At 34.4% G+C, this 21,380-nt stretch overlaps 1 protein-coding gene across 1 annotated transcript in view; it reads right to left on the minus strand.

The window, feature by feature from the left end:
- Positions 1-17,058, minus strand: part of LOC115918445 — a 28,826-nt gene extending 11,768 nt beyond the window's left edge. Inside the window, exons 1-12 of the mRNA XM_030978664.1 lie at positions 16,727-17,058; positions 14,874-14,992; positions 13,458-13,550; positions 12,506-12,745; positions 11,469-11,618; positions 9,955-10,123; positions 7,093-7,125; positions 6,064-6,090; positions 3,931-3,963; positions 921-947; positions 702-734; positions 489-515 (exon numbers count right to left, since the gene is read on the minus strand). Of these exons, the coding sequence (XP_030834524.1) occupies positions 489-515; positions 702-734; positions 921-947; positions 3,931-3,963; positions 6,064-6,090; positions 7,093-7,125; positions 9,955-10,123; positions 11,469-11,618; positions 12,506-12,745; positions 13,458-13,550; positions 14,874-14,992; positions 16,727-16,814 (1,039 nt within the window). The 5' untranslated portion in view covers positions 16,815-17,058. The remainder of the gene's footprint in view (positions 1-488; positions 516-701; positions 735-920; positions 948-3,930; positions 3,964-6,063; positions 6,091-7,092; positions 7,126-9,954; positions 10,124-11,468; positions 11,619-12,505; positions 12,746-13,457; positions 13,551-14,873; positions 14,993-16,726) is intronic.
- Positions 17,059-21,380: the final 4,322 nt, after the last annotated feature.

A 21,380-nucleotide genomic window follows, 5' to 3' on the forward strand; every position in this document is an offset into this window, starting at 1 on the left:
TACATGAATTAATAAATCATTAAATAAATGTATACATAAATAGATAATTAAGGCACACAAAACAATGGTAACAAATAGTAATAGGGCCTTATTTACTCTACATGGGTAGCTATATCAATATAAGTTCCGTGCTGGGATTAGAACGATTAACCCCTTTTATGAGATTCAAGTGCATTAACCACTATACTACGACACAAAGACGAGTGAATGAAAATATTGCAATATAATACGGAACAAGAAATTATGAATTTGTGATAGCAAACTGTTTATTACTAATATGTGTTTAGCAAAAGGCTATTTCAAAAGATTATCATGTTATTAATAGCAGACTTCCTAAGTGTCTCATCTGTTTCTATAATTGGTTTTGGCTTTTGCTCGGAACAAATTTCTAGAGTGATTGATAATAAGTAGTCGTAGACGTTGGCTCACTTATACCTATCAGCAATTACCCTTAAATATATGACAGCTTATGTTTAGTATGCACTTACCTGTGGTGGGGAGTTCAGTTCGAGCAGCTGTTTATACAAAATGAACAAAAACAATGTTTACATTTTCCAAGAAACTATAGGGCCATATCTTTTTCATCATCATCATCATCATCATCATCATTATCGCCATAACCAGTGTTTGGGCGTCCGTTTTAATGTCAGTTTGAGATCAATTAACATATAAAACAGCTTAAGTTTACGGTATACACTTACCTCCTGTAGGGTCTGCAATTGGATCATCTGTTCCTACCAAATGAACAGAAAAGATGTTTGATTGTCTTTTAATAAAACTATACGGCCATTTAACTGACGTGAACATTGAACGTCATCGTCTTCATCGTCATCATCATTACCAGTGTTTGTGCGTCTTTTTAAATGTGAGATTGCAACAATTCAGATGTATAACAGCTTATGTTTACGGTATAAACTTACCCGTAGTGGGGTCTGAAGGTAGAACAGCTGTTTCTACAAAATGAACAAAACAAATATTTGATTGTTTTTGTAAGAAAGTATGGGGCCCAGGGGCGGATCCAGGGGGAGGGGGGGGGGGGCAAGGGGCCCAAATGGCAAAAAGAAAAACAGGTAAAAAAAAATGTTACCGTTTATCTTACCTTGAAAAAGAAGAAGACGACCCCTGGCTCGGGGGGGGGGGGATGTGCTCACTACCCCCCCCCCCCCTCCCTCGTTGAGCAACAACAAAACCGAAAAAATACAAACTGTTAACCTATTCACAACTATTCTTAAGACACATTTATTCAAATTGCTTTCGCTGATTAATTAACTCTGTTTACTTTGATGTGTATTCCATATGTATTTTAATTTGTAGATTTATTTGCACTTTTCGTTTGCTTAATATGTAATTGTTTATCAGTCTATTTTGTTTGTTATAGCGCTTAGAGACTTAGAGAAAGTTTGGAACAAGTATCATATATAACAGCTTAATTTTATAGTAAACACTAACATTTGATAAGGCCTGTAGTGGAAGTATCTGTTTCTACAAAATGAACAACAACTAAAATGTTTGATTGTCTTTCAATTAAAAAAAAGTATGAGCCCATATAAATAATGTGAGCATTCAACGTCGTCATCATTTACCAGTGTTTGGGGGTCCTTATTAATGTCAGTTTGGACAAACTACCATATACATGTATAACAGCTTATGTTTGCAGTATACGCCTATCTATGATATGGGTTGCAGTTGAAGCAGCTGTTTATACAAATTGAACAAAAACAATGTTTACTGATGTAAGTTATTAAGCTCATGACCAGTTTTTGGCATCTATCTTAGTGTTAATTTTAGATCAAGAATATCGTAGTAGAAACGTCTCATGCAGGCGCGCCTGAAGCAGTTTGTTATCATTCATTTTATTTGCAGATAACTCGAGTGTATTTTTCTCTCACAGAAATCCACAAACTCTTTTGCAGACTGTAAACTCTGAGTTGCCTCGGGCAATAGTACAATATTATTGTAACCTTCCCTTGAGCGTTTAAAAACAACTATTTCTCTCAAAGCAGTCATTAATACTATACTATCATATTTCGCTTTTTTACAGATATGCTATTACCCCAGTCATTGGATTCAGTGCTTGCCTGCACACACTGTGTGCACAATCTCCACTCCCTGGGGAGTATTCCAGCCAGGCGTTACTTGACGCTCAAAAACTATTTGACCAGCAATTTCGGTCGCATCCTACCGGGTACCCATTTAACACCTGGATGGAGAGTAGCAAGTTCAGGTTGAAATCTTGCTAAAAGATATTAGTGCCGTGCCGGGATTTTAACCCTCGACCTTCGCATCTCCAGTCACGCGCCTTAAATCACTCAGTCACGACATTCCATGTGTTCCATATATGTTTCCAATAAGATTGCGAAGACTTTCACAGAATTTATGTTTAAAAAAAATCACTAGCCGTTAAATACTTTTTTAAAAGAAGATAAAAGCCTTTTCCTCCCGATCTTTCATTTTCTGAACAAATTTCATTACGTAAAACTGTATAAAAACAAAAGGAAATTGTTTTAGATTATTTTTTATTAATATCATAATTATTACCATTATTGAAAGTAATATCATCATGATTAATATTATGGCTACGTTATTTTTTTTTTACCTGTGACAACTTCTGTAGCTGGAGCATATATTTCTGCAAAATGAAAGAAAACAAATAGATAGTCGCTGTATATATTTATATATATAGACATTCAAAAAATGAACACTGATATATAAATATACATTGATACAAATATCAATGAAACAGATTAACATATATACATGTATAACAGCTTATGTTTATGGTATAAACTTATCTATGGTTGGGTCTGCAATGAGAGCAACTGTTTATACAAAAAGATGGAAAAACAGGTTTGATTGTCTTTAAAGAAAACTATTGGCCCATATAAATAATGTGAGCATTCAACGTCGTCATCATTTACCAGTGTTTGGGGGTCCTTATTAATGTCAGTTTGGACAAACTACCATATACATGTATAACAGCTTATGTTTGCAGTATACGCCTATCTATGATATGGGTTGCAGTTGAAGCAGCTGTTTATACAAATTGAACAAAAACAATGTTTACTGATGTAAGTTATTAAGCTCATGACCAGTTTTTGGCATCTATCTTAGTGTTAATTTTAGATCAAGAATATCGTAGTAGAAACGTCTCATGCAGGCGCGCCTGAAGCAGTTTGTTATCATTCATTTTATTTGCAGATAACTCGAGTGTATTTTTCTCTCACAGAAATCCACAAACTCTTTTGCAGACTGTAAACTCTGAGTTGCCTCGGGCAATAGTACAATATTATTGTAACCTTCCCTTGAGCGTTTAAAAACAACTATTTCTCTCAAAGCAGTCATTAATACTATACTATCATATTTCGCTTTTTTACAGATATGCTATTACCCCAGTCATTAGATACAGTGCTTGCCGCACACATGTGTGCACAATCTCCACTCCCTGGGGAGTATTCCAGCCAGGCGTTACTTGACGCTCAAAAACTATTTGACCAGCAATTTCGGTCGCATCCTACCGGGTACCCATTTAACACCTGGATGGAGAGTAGCAAGTGCAGGTTGAAATCTTGCTAAAAGATATTAGTGCCGTGCCGGGATTTTAACCCTCGACCTTCGCATCTCCAGTCACGCGCCTTAAATCACTCAGTCGCGACATTCCATGTGTTCCATACATGTTTCCAATAAGATTGCGAAGACTTTCACAGAATTTATGTTTCAAAAAAATCACTAGCCGTTAAATACTTTTTTAAAAGAAGATAAAAGCCTTTTCCTCCCGATCTTTCATTTTCTGAACAAATTTCATTACGTAAAACTGTATGAAAACAAAAGGAAATTGTTTTAGATTATTTTTTATTAATATCATAGTTATTACCATTGTTGAAAGTAATATCATCATTATTAATATTATGGCTACGGTATTTTTTTTTTTACCTGTGACAACTTCTGTAGCTGGAGCATCTATTTCTGCAAAATGAAGAAAATAAATAGATAGTCGCTGTATATATAAATATATATAGACATTCAAAAAATGAACACTGATATATAAATATACATTGATGAAAATATCAATGAAACAGATTAACATATATACATGTATAACAGCTTATGTTTATGGTATAAACTTATCTATGGTTGGGTCTGCAATGAGAGCAACTGTTTATACAAAATGATGGAAAAAGAAGTTTGATTGTCTTTAAAGAAAACTGTTGGCCCATATAAATGATGTGAATTTTCAACGTAATCGTCATAATCATCATCATTATCAGTGTTATCAATGTCATTTTGGAACAATTAACATATATAACAGCTTGTTTTACGGTATGCACTAACACAACAACATGTTTTATTGTCTCAAAAAAAAGTATGGGGCCATATACGATATACGATGGAAGAATTCACTCAACCGAGATCGTCCTGTACTCTGCTCCCGTCTTCATTAGTAACCTTGTTTTGCCTTGAGCCATAATGCATGGCCGTCCAGAGGATTTTTTTTATGTTGGGGACCGGGGTAAATTGAAAATTTATTGCATTTTCTGTGTTTTATTTTATTTACGGAAACTGCCCCCTACCCTAGCCCCCGCTGCGTACAGTCATGGTTCAGTGACAAAGCAATGGCCTCGTAACTGTGAGGCAGGATCAAAACCGTGTCGATGTGCTATATTAGTGCCCTTTTGTGGGGCATTAATCCTCATTACTGTCATTAATGACTTAAGGGCATAGGTCCCCTATTTGATAAGCATAGTAGCATACACATGCTTTAGCAGTCACGCAAAACACACATTGTCAAATTATTATTCAATAAAATCTGAGAATGTATACTATTATCTAGATCTATTATTTTTTAAATTATTTTAAAAATAATTCCATAAATTGGGGTTAATATACAAATATACGAAGCTGTGAGAAAGAATAGTGGAAATTATTTATCTGAGGAGGGACTGGCTTAGTACTATTTTTTCCGAGGGGCGAAGCCCCGAGGAAAAAATAGTAACTATTGCCAGTCCCTCCGAAGATATATAATTTCCACTATTCTTACGAACTAAATGCTTGGTATATTTGTTTTATATCACTTCGTTACGCTCCGAACGTCTGACTTAATGAATGGATGGCATATGGTTTTTAACTTTATACTTATATAACCCACATTGGGCCAGGTATTGGAGAAGTTTACAATCAGTTTTAATTTGTCAATTTAAGCTGCGCACAGTTATATTAACGCGCATTTAATGAGACGCGCAGATTGCGCATTATTTTTTACTGAACATGATGTGATGTCGCAATGCTTTTCTACCTGAAAATCTCATGGAGCATGCGCAATTCTGCCCATGAAAAAATAATGGAAAATATTCGGAGCTCTGGCAGAGATTTGTTTCAAATAGTGAAATAATATTTTATCACGTGACCACCAGATGCCCAATCATGTATTTAGAAAACTCATGAATATTCATAAAAGGGATATAAACAAAAATATTCCAACTTAATGAGCGACAGTGTAATTGATTTGAAATCTTTTGTTAAAAAAAAAAAATTCTTGTGTGAAATCTACTCTTATATAATATACGTATAAACAGTATAAAAAATAAAAAAAGAATAAATAAAACTGTTTTTTTAGTGTAAAATGTGGAATGAATAAACTTCTAAACTTCTAAACTTCTTCTAAACTACTTCTAAAGCTGTTTCGGCACCGGGGACGGGGACCTTTATGTTCAGTTGTGTACGTGCCAGAAATAGCGTAGATAATAATTAATATGTCAACATTGGATAGTCGAGCATAAAGTACAGTTGCTATGTACGATATCTATATCGCGATTACACGGCGATACAGCTCTTCTGTCGTGTTTATTTTGGCCGAGAAAGGTCGAGAACGTCCGAGAAAATCAAACAAGATGGAAATAATTCTGGTTCGCGCTTGCACGGATTATTTGTTTTTCGCTCGCCTCACCGTCGTCTTTGCCTTCCGTTGTGTTTGCGAAAGCGCTCTATTACTAGTATTTGTGCGTCTATTTTTTGTCAGTTTGGAACAATTAACATGTATAACATTTTATGTTTACGGTATACACTAACCTGTGACGGTGACTTCAGTTTGATCACCTATTGATAAAGATAAAGATAAAGATAATCGAATTAAAAATATCTCATGTAAAGCATTGCTCTCTATTGTGCTCTCATATCTTACTTCTTACGATAAAATGTAATTTCATTTTCATAACTCATTTCTTGCTTCTCAAATTTCCATCAACCTACGCAGCACTCCTTTTCTTATAAAAATATCATATTTGTATTATGTATTCAGTGATTTATTGTATTACGTTTATTACTTAAAGTATAATTTGGAGTGGAGGCGAGGAGATTTCATTGCAAGGTCGGTGCGATCCTGGTATTTTTCCCCTGTGAAACGTACAAACTTTTTTTTTGCTGAGAGTCGTTAATACCAACCCTGTATATTTGTAGGCAGTTTTGACGCTTTGACTAAAACATCTTTCGCTCTGGGGATTGCGCACCCATCTGTTTACATAATGTTCTCATATAAATATAAGAGATGAAGTGGGGCATAAGGAGAAGAACTCATAGCTGCCCGTAGATGAGGTTTCAGTTGTCCGAATATTGTTACTTTTCATACAACATTGTGGTACAGAATTTCTACCCGGGGGGGGGGGGGGTGGGGTGGGAGGATGCTTGAGGTTTGAAAGCAACACATTATTCATGCGGGGGGGGGAGGGTATATGAATGATAACGATTTTTTTTCTTTAAATGTAGAAGTAGGTTCATCAGTATCTACTTCTAAGACTGAAACATAGTATATAAATCTATACACGCCGAATTAATGAAGATAACATTTTAGAACAGAATGCAGTGTTATCATGATAAGAAATTGAATATTTGAAGCTAGGTCTAAGAGTTTAGAAATTATAAACTATAATGACTTGATAGTGAAAAATTGAGGCCTAAACTATTTTTTCTCGGAAATCCAGGAATAATACTTTAATTCTAATAACAAGCAATATCAACCAGAAACCTAGTTTCGTTAGAAACATTTTAATATGGAGGTAAGCGCATGTATATAGATAAATAAGGGATATCATTTCTACTTACCGATGGTTGTTTGACCACAAACAAGGCCAGTCACTTTGTGAGGGAAATAAAAAGTATTTTCATTTTCAGGTCTTAAATATTTTGTTCTAATACTTACGATAATAATTTGGTCATACCATACTACATGAATATCCTTTACAAGTTACATACAAATGTCATGATCGTCCTATTTTCCCCAGTACAATTTCTATTTGCAACTGCAAAGTCAGGGTATCATACGTCATATATATCGTATGAATATTATTCACATCACATTTTCCATGGTTAGATTCGTTAATGCACAGCTTCTCATCGATAATTTTTAATTTCGCATTATCTTAACAATGCTATATTTGTACATGTATAGCCTACTCATATTAATCAAACAGATTTTTATATTTCGTTCACGTCGAGATATGAATCAATGCACTTTAATCCAAGGGAAATTTAGTTTAAAAATTCAAAATGATGAAATACAAGGCCCATGAGAGCTCTATGGTTACTTACTTTCTTCCAGAGATTAGTGCAGGATTGAAACAATACTGTCCAGTTCTTTGTTTGTGTTTTGTTATTAGTTTTGATTACTGAGCATTGCTCATTTATTCTTAAACTGTCAAGGGTTTACACTAATTTTACAAACTACTAGCTTTTTTAAATAAAAAAACAAAACAAACCAAAGGTTAATAGTACTTTCCAGGGTTTAACGTACAGAGAATGTTATGTTAATTTTGATTGTATTTTGTTGATAAACAGGTCAAACCAGCAATAACTACGTTTAATTGCTACGTTAATTTCATCTTTTTTAAAGTTCACTCCACATATTGTATAATTATGGGTTTACATTTACGCAAAAATAACGATAGGAAGAAGGAAGGTCAATCATTAGCAATAGCATTAGAGAAAAAAACTAGGTATAGTACACCAAAAATAAGTACAACATACACCTGTTATTTGATGATTGCAGATGATCAAGCTTTATGAAAGCTTCAAAAAACAAAAAACAGAATTGAAATCGGTCAATGCGTTGTGATTTTATACCATTTTTTGGATATCGCAAAATTACCGAAAAACCTGCCAGAAATGGTCAAATTGGCAAAAATGGCAAAATTCGACAAAGTTGACAACTTAATTCATCACTTTCTTGGACACAAATAATAAATTTGATTATCAGACACTAAAATATCATCTTTGTGGTAAAAAATACAAAAAAGAAAATTCATATATCTATTACCGTTTTGAAAACAGAAGCAAACAAAATAAGTCATTTTTGCCATTTTTGCGAATCTGCAGATATGAAAAAGTTGTGTAAATAACTAAGTCCGTCTAATTAATATGCGCATATGTAATCAAATAAAAAAGCGAACATGATACATCGATGAAACCTATGTATATCAGATAGGTATGGAAATATTTGTTTTGAAGAAGAAGAACAAAATTATGAATATTCATCAAATATGCAAATTAGGTCATTTCAGCTAATTATATATATAGGAAAGTCAAACTGTTCATTTTGTTGACATTTTTTAAAATCATATATTTAAAGATCATATTTATCCCAATATTAACATTAAATTCCAAATATTTTTGCAATGCCAATAAAATATGGCGATGGAAATTACTTGGATCACCGTTACAGCTATTTCCTCACATGTTTCACAAATTATTCAGGAAAAACCGAACAAATGATAAGAATCTGCAGACTTTCAGCTACATCACGGTATAGTTTCTTTTAAAAAAATGTCAGATTTGAGGATTAATGACGATTTTCCGAGAGACCATTCAATTTAACAGGCCATAACATTCCACAGGGTCTGAATTTCAGAGAAAAACAAAATTTGGTGACCTAAGTACAGTTATGGCTACCTTTAGTGTAAACAACAAATTGATTTAATGAGTGAAACACATGAGGAAATTGCATTTTTGTAGGGGAGTTTTACACATTGAAGTGCATTTTCCCCACGCAGAATAACACATGGCTGAAAAGACAATATTCTAATTAATAATTTAACATATTGTATTTAACGAATTGTAGTTAAAGGTATGCTTGAAAGATATGTGAAATAAACATTTGAAAATATTGTTCAGTTTTTTTAAATAAATTTACGAAGATTGCTATTTCTACCAACTGACTGCTGTTGTTGTGTATGTGCATGGGGCAGACTGTGTGCACAGTGTGATCACCCTAGTAATAGCAAGTAGAATATAAAAGAAAAAGCGTAGTCCATTGTACCAGCTGGTCATAATGGTGGAATAATTATTTTGTACCCCAATTTATTGAATGATTTATTCCTAATAGATCTAGATAATAGTATACATTCTCAGATTTTATTGAATGACAATTCGGGAGTGTTTGGGGGCTCATTGCTTAACTAATGAATCATGACTGTACGCAGCGGGCGCTAGGGTACGTCGACGCCCCCACAAAAACAAAAAACAAAGATAATGCAATAAATTTTCAATAATTCATTGCATTTTGCCCCGACGCCCAACATAAACAAAAATCTTCTATGTGGGCATTTCTTGAACCATAATGCATGCTCCTACAGAGGAATTTTTCCTGTTGGGGACAGGGGGGAAATGCAATGAATTATTGAAAATGTATTGCATTTTCTTTGTTTTTTTGTTTTTGTAATAATAACAACAGTAGCAGCAGCAGTAGTAGTAGTAGTAGTAGTAGTATTAGTAGTAGTAGTAGTAGTAGTAGTAGTAGAATTAGTATTAGTGTAATAGTAGTAGTAGTAGTAGTAGTAGTAATAGAAGCAGTAGTAGTAGTAGTAGTAGTAGTAGTAGTAGTAAAGTAGTAGTAATATTTGTAGTAGTAGTAATAGTAGTAGTAGTATTGGTACCACAGGTAATACTAGTAGTATCTCTTCATTGGTTTACCTGCTCCAGGTCCAGTTTTGCAGACCGGATCGATAACCGAAGAACCGTCAACCTTGTAGGCATACACTCCGTTAACGTCGACGTTGCTGTCTGTGCTCAATGACTGCAGGGTATCTTGAGTGTAGGCGAAGTTATTTACAATCTCACCGTCACCCATTAGAAAACCAACCTATTGAAGAAACCGAAATCGCCCAGTTTGCATTATTTAATATCATATTCCACATACTAAGAATCTTGCTCTACGATTGGTCAAAAGTAAATCACGTGATGAAAGATAGTTCGCCCATCATTGCTGGGAGAAGCAAAAAGTTCGTTACACTGTGTAGATATTAGTACTATCTACACAGGGCAATGCACTTTCACTGAAGATAGAAGTCCTATCTACACAGGGCAACGCACTTTAATTGTATACGCTGCGTATTGCTCTCCTCTTTAAGCGCTTTTAGTGTTAGTACGCAAACTTTGGTCACGCGCGAACTATATCACACCACCATACTGCATGCACTGTACGTATCGTACACCGTTTGCTAGCTCTTAATTGATGACTTGTTGCTCTAAAATGACGGAAGAAGTGAAATGTTTCCGGTATGGAATATAAAGCAAATAATCACCTTTTGGTTTCAGGCGATGGCAAACTATCGCTTCCTCGGCAATCTATTTTTGTTTTTCCAGAGAAGCCCCTTCGGAATCAACCTGGGCCCTGTTTCATATAACGTCTTCTTATCAATAACAAGTTACAATGACTGTTGTAAGCTACTCAAATCGTGACTTTTACTTGGTTGAGAGCAAATTTGTCATAGAAATCGAGCATTCGTTATTGAGGACAAGTTTTATGAAACAGGGTCTAGTTCTTACTGAGGGTTCTGCAGTCATTATTACCCCAGCACCTGCCAGGTACTCATGACGATCGCAACTACTTTTGAAAAAACGAACTCAAGTTCAGTTGGAATACTCTTTTGTATGTCTCACAGAAATTATGTTAGGATTACATAGTATGTCATTGTAATATTCGCACCTGTCAAAATGTGTTGTACAGTGCCATTGAAATGGCCTTAGGTTGACTTTACATTGGTGTAGAGTGGTAAATATTTATCGATATCTTGATTTTACGAAGACGTTAGTGCCGGGCTAGGACTCGAACCCTCAACCCCAGGTTTGAAAGTCAAGTGAATGGACCACCATTAAAGGTCATCAATTTCACTTCTTCGATATTTCTTTTTCATTTTTTTTTTTTTACAAACACACGCATTACATTGTCTTAAAGCAATTATTGAATGTATATATATATATATATATATATATTTATTGAATATGCTTATATTAAAAAGGATATAAATCAAATCTAGTTATCTCCATCATGTCCATGCACTCTTTGATTGTTTTTTTCTTTTCCTCTACATATTAAAACCTAATGACAGACTTCGTCTCGGGGCACAACATAACTTTGACAAAACCTGGGAACATTTGCTATAACCATGCTCCAGTCAATATTGCGTGTAGTAGCGCCTACTTACTATTGCAATGCCAATGTTTGTATCTGGGTAGAGACCTGTATTGGGATCTCCTTCCATCCTTGTCCCCACGACCCAAGTGATAGACCCATAGTTAAGCAGGACGAAGGATTCCTGCCCGTCGTGAATAAGTACCGCCTGAAATGTATTTCGCTTTAGGGGTAGAACGGGTTAGGGAGAAGAGAAAGTGTGGGCAGTATATTAAGTGATTAAATAAATGATTTATTCGAGTAAACACAACAAAAGTTTGATATAAAAATCATTCATATTAGCAATTAAAAGACATAATTGAGAGAATTATCATTTGCATACAAAGATAATATTTTCAAAAGCATTACATTCATTGCATTATTGGGCATGATAACGTTAATAATACATAATATTGATACATAAAAGTTCAATCATTGTACAGTTAATCATTAAATCTTTCAAAATGGTTTGAGAAGAGGGAGCAAAAAAAATAGTAGATTCGATATTCGATATCTATCCTGAAATGTCTGAATCTGAAGAACTAGACGACACAGTATATGAAAGAGTTGAAGAAAAAAATCTTAATCCAATGACATTCCTAATTTAATGTCCTACATGTACATGAAATAGCATTTTTAAGACTGGTACGCCAACACATAGATAAATGAACGAATTAATTAATTAATACATTAATAAATATATTACACAAAATAATGACTAAAAAAAACTTAATAAAGATAGATAATTAAATAAAAATAATCAGATAAGAAATGAATGAATAAATAGGTAAAATAATCAGAGTTAATTGAAAAGGAAAACCTAAAGTGAGACCTCAAAAATTGATTTTAGACTTGTAAGCAAAAAAATTTAATTAATTAATTAATACATGAATAAATATTTACAAACAAATATATGAATTTAATTAAAAACTAAAATAGGTTAGTAGATAGATAATTTAAAAAACACGAATGAATAACAAATTGGGGAATAAATAAGTAAATTAATAAATGCATTAAAAAATGAATACGTAAATAGATTTATTATTTTAAGAAAATGGAAATGAAACTTACTGGATCCGAGGCACCTGTTTGGTCGAAAAACGAGACTTGGTCCCACGTGACCACAATGACGACTTGAGCTCTAAAGTCGAAATTGCTCCGGAAGTAGGTGTGGACGTCTGCAGTCGCTTGGTCGAGTGTTGTAGTGCTGCTTGTTACGCGGTAATATACGTTACCTCCGTCACCTGTAATATCCACATCGGCCCAAAATGCAAAAATTGTATCCGGGTCCTCTATTCGCCCGTCGCCGTCCTTTTTAAGGAGAAATCGGTCAACATTTTCTCTAGTTTTATCATTTCCTTTCTTTATTTGTAAGAGATTTAGAGGCACGCTTTAAAATAGTCGTGACATTAGTAGAATGTTTTATTTATTTAAAGGCTCGATGTATTTTGTGTATGTGCTTGTCGGAGATTTGTCGAAAATTGGGGGAATTTATTTAAAGTCGATTTTTTTTTTCTTATTTGGTTTTCAGAGATTTTTTTTTAACCAAACAAATGCCTTGAAATGTCAGATCACTCCCCCCCCCCCCGCTTTATGGCAGAGGTTGTTTGTCACTATGGTGTGTGTATGTGTGTGTGTGTGTGTGTGTTTGTGGGGGGGGGGGGGTTGTATTTGGACCAGGTGAGGTATTACAAAATTCAAAAGTGACAAAGGATATATTTATTCAATATCAAGAGGGTTTTTAAAGCAAAAAATGCATTTTTAATTCCCTATCTGACGATATAATTTAAAACATGTCATTGTAAAAGATGTAACTGTTAAGTATTTTATTTCAACTGTTTTGATGATTGTTATTATTATGATAATAGTTACATATATATATATATATATATATACATAAAAACATAAACAAATAATTCGATTTCGAAATTCTTCACTCGAGGTAATATACAAATAGTGATTTATAAACATTGATTTTCGTTTCAATGTTTTTAGTATGTATAATAGTTGAGGATCTACTTACAACGTCGTAGTAATACGGCAAATTTCTGTTTCTGGCTAAATCCGACTCTTCGGAAACTTCTTCATCGAAAGAAATAACTCCATTGTCACCTATCTGAATATAAACAAAAAACAAAAATAAATAGTCTCATGTGAATTTAAAGCTTTTACCAACCTCCAAATCTAATAGTCAGGCTTTCATCCACTCATGCGGACTTTTTCAAGCCAAGCGATTATTTACACAGTTTCTTGCTGTCTGGAGCGAAGATATGTGACAATAAATAGCCAGAGTCCCTATGCAGTGAAGGATTATTCCTTTTTATCCTGATGGATTATTTCACCTTTCATGATCAGTAGTGTGTTTCAAAGTCAATAGTATGGGCATCATCCCATCCCTTGTTGTGTCCTAACATGTTATTATTACCCTCAACCAATGACACTTTTCTGTATCAAAAATAGTATCGTGAAAGTGTTTAGTAAAAGTTCATTCTACTATCATCTCTTCTTATCCGTCCATTTCCTATACTTCTTCCAAAATTCCTCTATGTGCCCTATGAGCGTTTTTTTTTTTTGCCTTTTCAGATAAGCTAACACATGATGTTATCTAAAATCTCAATTTATTAAGAAACAATGTGATATCATGTAAAATATAATACAAACAATAAGACATTTAACTGATAGGCTGTTGATCATAACGATGGAATCATATTTTCCTATTTTCATGAGGCGATTGTGACAATGTGATTAATTGTTTATAGATAAATGTTATATCTTTTCCGACTTTATTTATCAATCTAAGTAGTTATAGAATTTGGTCAATAACGTTCTGAGAAGTTACATGTTATTAATCAAGAATAAACTATATTGTCACAATCATTTCATGAAAAGAGGTAAGTAATTATTTTTTATTCTTTATTGGCTACAGTGGCAATAACCAGGTGCATATCATTTTTCTGTATCCACTAGACAAGACCAAGGTTTGTCGTCGGGTGGTGTCCCATGAGTAAACAAGTATTGTTGAATTATGAATGTGATTTAGTAGGTCCAGGGTTTGATGCGAGCTATAGTACACAGACTTTGATTATTTATTGCTTTGCCTCACTCTTTATAAAGTCCAAAAATAGGACAGAATAATAGTGAGACTCGAACCCACAACTCCAAGATTGTATTACGCTATCCGTACCGATTGAGCCAACGATGAGTTGATGAAAGCTGGGTTTGCATGATTATTATAACCCTATCACTAACCCTAACGGTTACCGTGTGCGCATGCGTAGGTTAAAAATACAGTCTAGGCTCTTCGCGAGCGGTTTCATTGAAATTCTTTCGCAAAAATGGCTAAACTATTTTGTAATTAAAATTAACGCCTACAGAAATCAGGGTGAGGAGGGCGAGCAGGAAAAAAAAGTTTTAAAATTAGTTAAGTAGCTATACTTACATATAATGTGCTGTGATATTTCCCACCGAAAGGAAAGGCTTTATCCAACGCCACACGTTGTGCAATGTCATTCTGTTTGCTGAGTGCAGTATCACCACTGCCGGTGCCGGAAGGGTATACTAGCGAGGAAATAAAGATAGTATACCAAAGATACGCATCAGTGAGGACATTAGTTAGAATTACTCATACAAGGTACCTTTGGAACATTCTAACACGTCCTAACATGCCTGGTCACGTGAACGCGATCATTTGATTAGGATCCACGTCATCATCTTATAAAAATGCCTAACGAGTATTTCTTATTCTATGAAAAAAGGAAATGTAAAAGGCGTCCTACACGAGTCCACACTCGAGAGTATCGTTGACCCATTAAATACTGACTAACGTTATTCCCATAGGCTTAATTCAGGACATGCAGGGCCTAGTCTACAAGTACAGACTCATACTTGACACAAGTCCTAACTGAGCCTTGGGTAGAGCCTAATTCTGACAGTCTCTGCATGGTTGTGTTAGGAGCAGTTGATGTACAGTGCAGTAGACTGTGCAGTCAGATTCGTCTCAGAGTGCAGACACTGTTACTCACAACGACCGACAAGAGTTTGTGCTTACAAAACTATACAGGGCACACCGGGTTCCAGTAGACATTAGGGTAAAGGAAACCTCAACCCAACGAATAAGTATAGATATACTGACAAATGAGACGTGTTCCTGCCCTTTGATGTACAATATTATTTACGAAAACGTACCAGAGATATATAAATGAAGATATTCTTGGCATGACGTGATGCCTTTTGGCATGACATGGGCGCAGCCATTTCCCTGAAAATGTGACGCACCAAGTGAAGTTACACATGTATCATGCACCAAGTGATAGTAAATGTTGTGAGCCTTTATCTGGGCATGGTATAAGGGACCATGTGTGTTTTATACTCATCTTTAAGAACCTCATGGCTTTGTCATTCACTTCGAGATCGAAAGGATGAAAGCAATTATCATCATGCATTCAATAATCATTGAGTTAATTGACCTTTATAGTAAACGCCGTGCATGTGACAAAACTGTAACGTCCACCATTTGATATAAGGGACTTTTAGATTTGCGTGGACTGATACCTGTGACGTCCATTCCAGGCAGTGCATTAAAAGGACGTCGATCGTAGCAATCCACGTTCTCGTTCGGCAAATCTAAAATTCCCTATTGTCAGTCTACCTCTCCCCTTTTAACACAACTCATTTTTTTGGTCCGGTTTGAATGGTTGACGATTTTCATATTTTCAAAAATTTAATGATTTCATGATTTCCTCTATCTTTATGCTTTCTTCAAGGTCAATAATTCCATGGATCATCGTTAGCACTAATGCGTTAGGTGAAGATGTATTAGTTTTACATAAAGGGTCATACTCCTGAAAACCATGCCGCTTATTGTTTCCCCCAAGTTCACAAGCTACAAATGATTTGTATTTGCCGAGTGTATATTTTGTTTGCTGTAGGTTACGTTCATCTGACAATTTTTTCTTTCAAATTAAAATCAAGTAGATTTATCTTTTTAGCCGTATTTATTCCTTATTCTGACATCCTGGGATGCTGAGTATTTCTCTAGAGCACTTTGCGGAAATTCTTATGAGGGGATAATGCATGGTCACCATGTCATTTTAAATTTTGCTATAAATGAACTGGTTTATTTTTCGAAAATTATAATAACGTTCTACTGTTTATAAGTCTACAGATCGATTCGTTTGACTTACACTTAGGCCTGCAGATGATTTCTATTTGTGAAAATGAATGATGAATTTGCGACTCGATCAATATAAACTTTAAAATGGAGACATGAGTTATTTATCCATTTTTACTTACATTCAGCTTGAGACTCGGCAGCCCAGGTTAAACATAACATTAAAACAAGACGAGTACAAAATGAGTTCTTTCTCCTCTCGCCAATCATGATGACAACTTAAGATTTCAGACGGATTCCAAAAGACGGATGCATAGATTTACAGTCTCAGGTTGAAATATTCCAATAGGTTGCTTAAACACATCTTGATATAGCTTCCCTGCGTACAAGACCATACGCCGAAATCAGTATTTGGCGGGGCAGTGTTCGTTGGCGCCTGCGAAAAATATGTTTTCTCGTTGGTAATATGCAGACGACGCGATTTGATCGGTTCTGATTCGATCATAAAGAATGTTCTGAAAGGGAGAAAGGAAAACAAGTGTTGGGCAAATACAGGCCTACGTGAAGGTAAGAGGGCAAGTAAGCGGACTTTGGTAAATCAGCAAACAATTATCAATTATTATGATGAAAAGTTTGGTTTTGGAAGTGGTGAGTGTTATACAATTTACAACATATACTAGTTTTACAATGTGCAAAGTTCTGTCTGATACAAGTTGTAACGCGAGATCTTTAAATCAGGCAAAATAAGGGTAATAAAAAGGAAGAATTAGATTAAAGACGGGGAGGAGGAGAAGAAGAAATCGAAGAAGAAGATAAAGAAGAAGAACAATTACATACATAATATACACATTTGCACTTAACGCATTTCATGTTAATGCCTGAATGTTATTTTCCCTTTATTATATGGCTGTTATAATTTTTGCATTAATGAATATATATGTTATAAGTTTATTTGTCCATACATGTTTATTTCCTGAGGCCGCCATCACGCACACGTTCTTGCTTAAGACGGGGTCTCCTGTCTTTTCGAATTTTAAAATGATTTTTGAACTATGTATTTTTTGTTACAGGTAAAATTATTGTTATATTATGATATGATTATAATGTATTTTAAACTTTATTAGGAAAATTCATGTACCTATTTTGTATATTACTTTTTATTATGTTTAAAATGCAGAATGAACAATCATGACAAAATGAGGAGAAAGTAAAATGGCTTAGAAGTTTTAATTCGAAAGAATCCTAATTAATAAACGATTTATAAATATAATTATATAAGGATTATCAATGCAAAATGTAGTTAGGTTTCCAAAAACAACGAATGAATGTTGGATTTTCTTTTCAAAATCAGTAAATATTCATCTGTCTTTGAAATCCCAATGATAATATGCTATATTAATTTTATTATCAGGATAATTATACATTCAATCTATTTCCGTTAGCTTGATGATTTATATACAACGTTCATAAACTATATTTAGAACCAGTCCTCACAAAAAGCTATAAAAAGCGAGTCACAACTTCGGAATCGCGTCCGGCCCGCCTACGGAACTGTCATATCTATTACAAACGCACATACATACCTTTAAGGTTGACACCTCATTACAAACCTCTCCACCTAGTGCCAGGTCAGTCAGGTTTGGCATGGAACACAAAGCTTCAGCCAAGTGATATGAAGAGGCTGATGTTAGACGGCCAATATATCGTCACTGAATAGTGTGTGACAGTGAAGTCTTGAAAGTAAACGGGTTTCCTTGCATAATTTGAATACAAGGACACAACTAATGTTTGAATTTCACAGATAGGACATACATGTACATGACATATTCATAAATCCTGCAAAGTTCTGTCTTTAAAGCATGAGATCATTTGAGAGAATAACAGTGGACGAATGAAAAGACAATGTAACGAAATATTCTGAATTAAATGGTCTAAAATAATACAAGCAGCCTCATGGTCGGATATATACATTTCCCGGCTACAGCCTACGAGACTTAAAGCCCACCAAAATCGACCATGTAGGTCTCTCTACCTTCTAACAGTTTTTTTAAGGCGGGTTCGCTAGTAGACCAACATCCCATAAGATAGACAGTCCAAGAGACCAACATTGTCTTTTTATATCCCTTTCCCTAAATATCTACTCGATTCGTCGGTATCATACTATGCTGTCGATCTCTTGGACCGTTGATCTCGGGACCTATAACCTTTCTTGTAGTTTCTATATATTATTTTGTTATTTTATGTATATTAATGTATGTGTTGTTTATTTTGTTATATATTTATGCGAACTGCGGCTTTAATTTGTTGAATCTATGAAAGCTTTAAACAAAATAGATTTTAATCTTATAATCGGTTTTAAAAACTCGGATAAATTATTTACCTGAGTCTGTAACAAATGAAACAAACACAAACAAGTGAAGAAGAGAAAATGTTGAGTATTTAATTTGAAAGGTACATGAGGTAGATACATGTTTATTCTGAATTACTATAAGGATGTACTGCCGAATACAAACTTGAAACGTGACTCTGATGAAAATGATTAATAATTTTTTTTTATTCCTCCCAACTGTTCCTAAATATATATGATGTTTTATCATTATTATGTAGATATTATAATAGAAAATGCATACTAAAATTAAGTTTAGTCAGAAAATGGTAGGGGTGAAAAACTCGGAAGGCTCGTTATTAGAGAAAACATTATAAAAAGAAAAATTAAACGATGAAGAAAAAAAAAACATTGAAAAGAAAGCAGAATAACGGGAAAATCAAAGAGTATCGAGCCTCTGTAGAATTTAGCCACCAGGATCATCATTAGAATAAGAATGTTAAGACAAAGGAAACTGAGTATTTCTGCTTGTTAATAGAAAACCCTTTACATTTCTTAGTGCTTTTCCCAATCAGTTTAAAATGTGATTGACAATATTCGTGGCAGGGGTCATAATGTGGTGTGATTTCTTTTCATTCTCTTTTGCGTTATCTATCTACAGATAATATTTAGAGAGATATATGAAGAGCTCGGTCCAAAAGGTCTATTAATGTAATCATTTCCAGTAGCCTCATACACTGACATTTCCAAAAAGCTGAATTTCCCCCCAAAAGTACAAAAGTGGCATTTAAAAAATCAGTTCGGTTCCAAAATGTACCGCATTGTAACTTGCACACAGTATGCAAGATTTCGGTTCCAAAAAGTACTACATTCACACAATTAAAAAATACATAACGTCATGAATAATATTTCATTATTTATATTTCTTTCAAATAGTTGGAAATCACCAATTGAAATCATCACATGCGAAAAGTGACTACAAATATACATAGAATGTCAAATTTCTCTAACAGATACAACTTGTATATTTTTAATAATGAAATTAGTAACAAAAAATAGTAAATGCAATCGACTTAAATTGCAATGGATTTGGTTAGTAATGCATCATGTAACGCTAGCAACCTCATCACACAATAACATGCAAAAACAACTACTTTCCTCAATATCATACAAAACCTGCGATTAAAAAGTAATAAAGTAATATATTTTTTTGAAATCTTCGGCTCATGTGACTATCGATATTAAAGAAACATTTAAGAAGAAGCTGGCTATTTATTGATAATTGAAAGAAGGTTGGAAAACATGGTACGTTCAAGGCAAAACACTGAATGCATAAAACTATCTAGACAAATCTTTGGTAAAACTGGAATGTTTATGTAATCATAGAAATGACGCCTATTTCACGCCTACTATCTACTGATATTATGTTTAACCTTGTGATAATTTAGACAATACGGTTGCATCAACAAAACAATTACGTGTATAAATCATTACAATAAATTAACAACATTGCAAAATATTTGTCATACGTGGTAAACCTGAATTACAACCGATTTTATTTATTTACTAGACAAAAGGTTTTTTTTATTGAGAATTACACTGCTAATTTTCAGTATGTTCTCAGAATGAAGAGTGGTAATTTATTTTCATGACCCGGGGGGGGGGGGCGAAATGCGAGGGACGAGGGAGCATAGTGAACGAGAGGGGCAAAGGTGACGGAAGTGACTACCCCTCACCGGTTTTTGAAGTTTTGTTGTATTACAAAATTACATTCCTTAGCAAAACTATAGTACAAAAACGTAATACGGATTTTCTACAAAATTAACTTGTATATTTTAAAGAATATTATGCGAGAGTGCGTAGAGACCGACCGAGAACATTTTTGCATTTGTACTAGTCTGATCGCTACACTCTTGAGCCCTCAAGAGCCTAAAAGTGTTGCAGTCTTTAGTCAGTATTCGCTATACATTTTTGTGCGTGCACTTTTTCAAATTTTCCGGGGGGGGGGGGGACACGATCCCCTCACACAAAATTGAGGGGGAGACGTGTCCCCCCTTCCCCTGAAATTGCCGCCCCTGCTCAGAATAATTAAATTTCTTGTCAGTTTAGTTGTTTCAATTCATTGTAGAATGTACATTTAAGTACTTCATGAACTTGGTGGATAATCTTCCAGTGAAAAATTCATTTCGAGAATGACTACAAATTCATTACGGGCTTTCGTTTTTACACCATTTTACTGCCAATTCTCTGTAGAAAGTCGACAGAACTCAGAATAACGCAAGTTCCAGAGTGCCTTTTCAAGATTCAAAGTTAAAAACTTTCCCCAGTTGTGACATTACTTCAATAAGAATTATTTCTACACGATTTTGACCAGTTTGGCATTAGTTCTGGTTTTCGTGTTATGATTTGAGACATACAAGAGAGCACTATTGGTGAGTATATTTGCTGCCGGAACGTCACTCATAATTAATACATTACGTATGCCATTTGCGGACGACACGACATTTCGA

This window comes from Strongylocentrotus purpuratus, unplaced genomic scaffold, assembly GCF_000002235.5.
Source record: "Strongylocentrotus purpuratus isolate Spur 01 unplaced genomic scaffold, Spur_5.0 spur5_scaffold_1, whole genome shotgun sequence".
Lineage (NCBI taxonomy): Eukaryota > Metazoa > Echinodermata > Echinoidea > Camarodonta > Strongylocentrotidae > Strongylocentrotus > Strongylocentrotus purpuratus.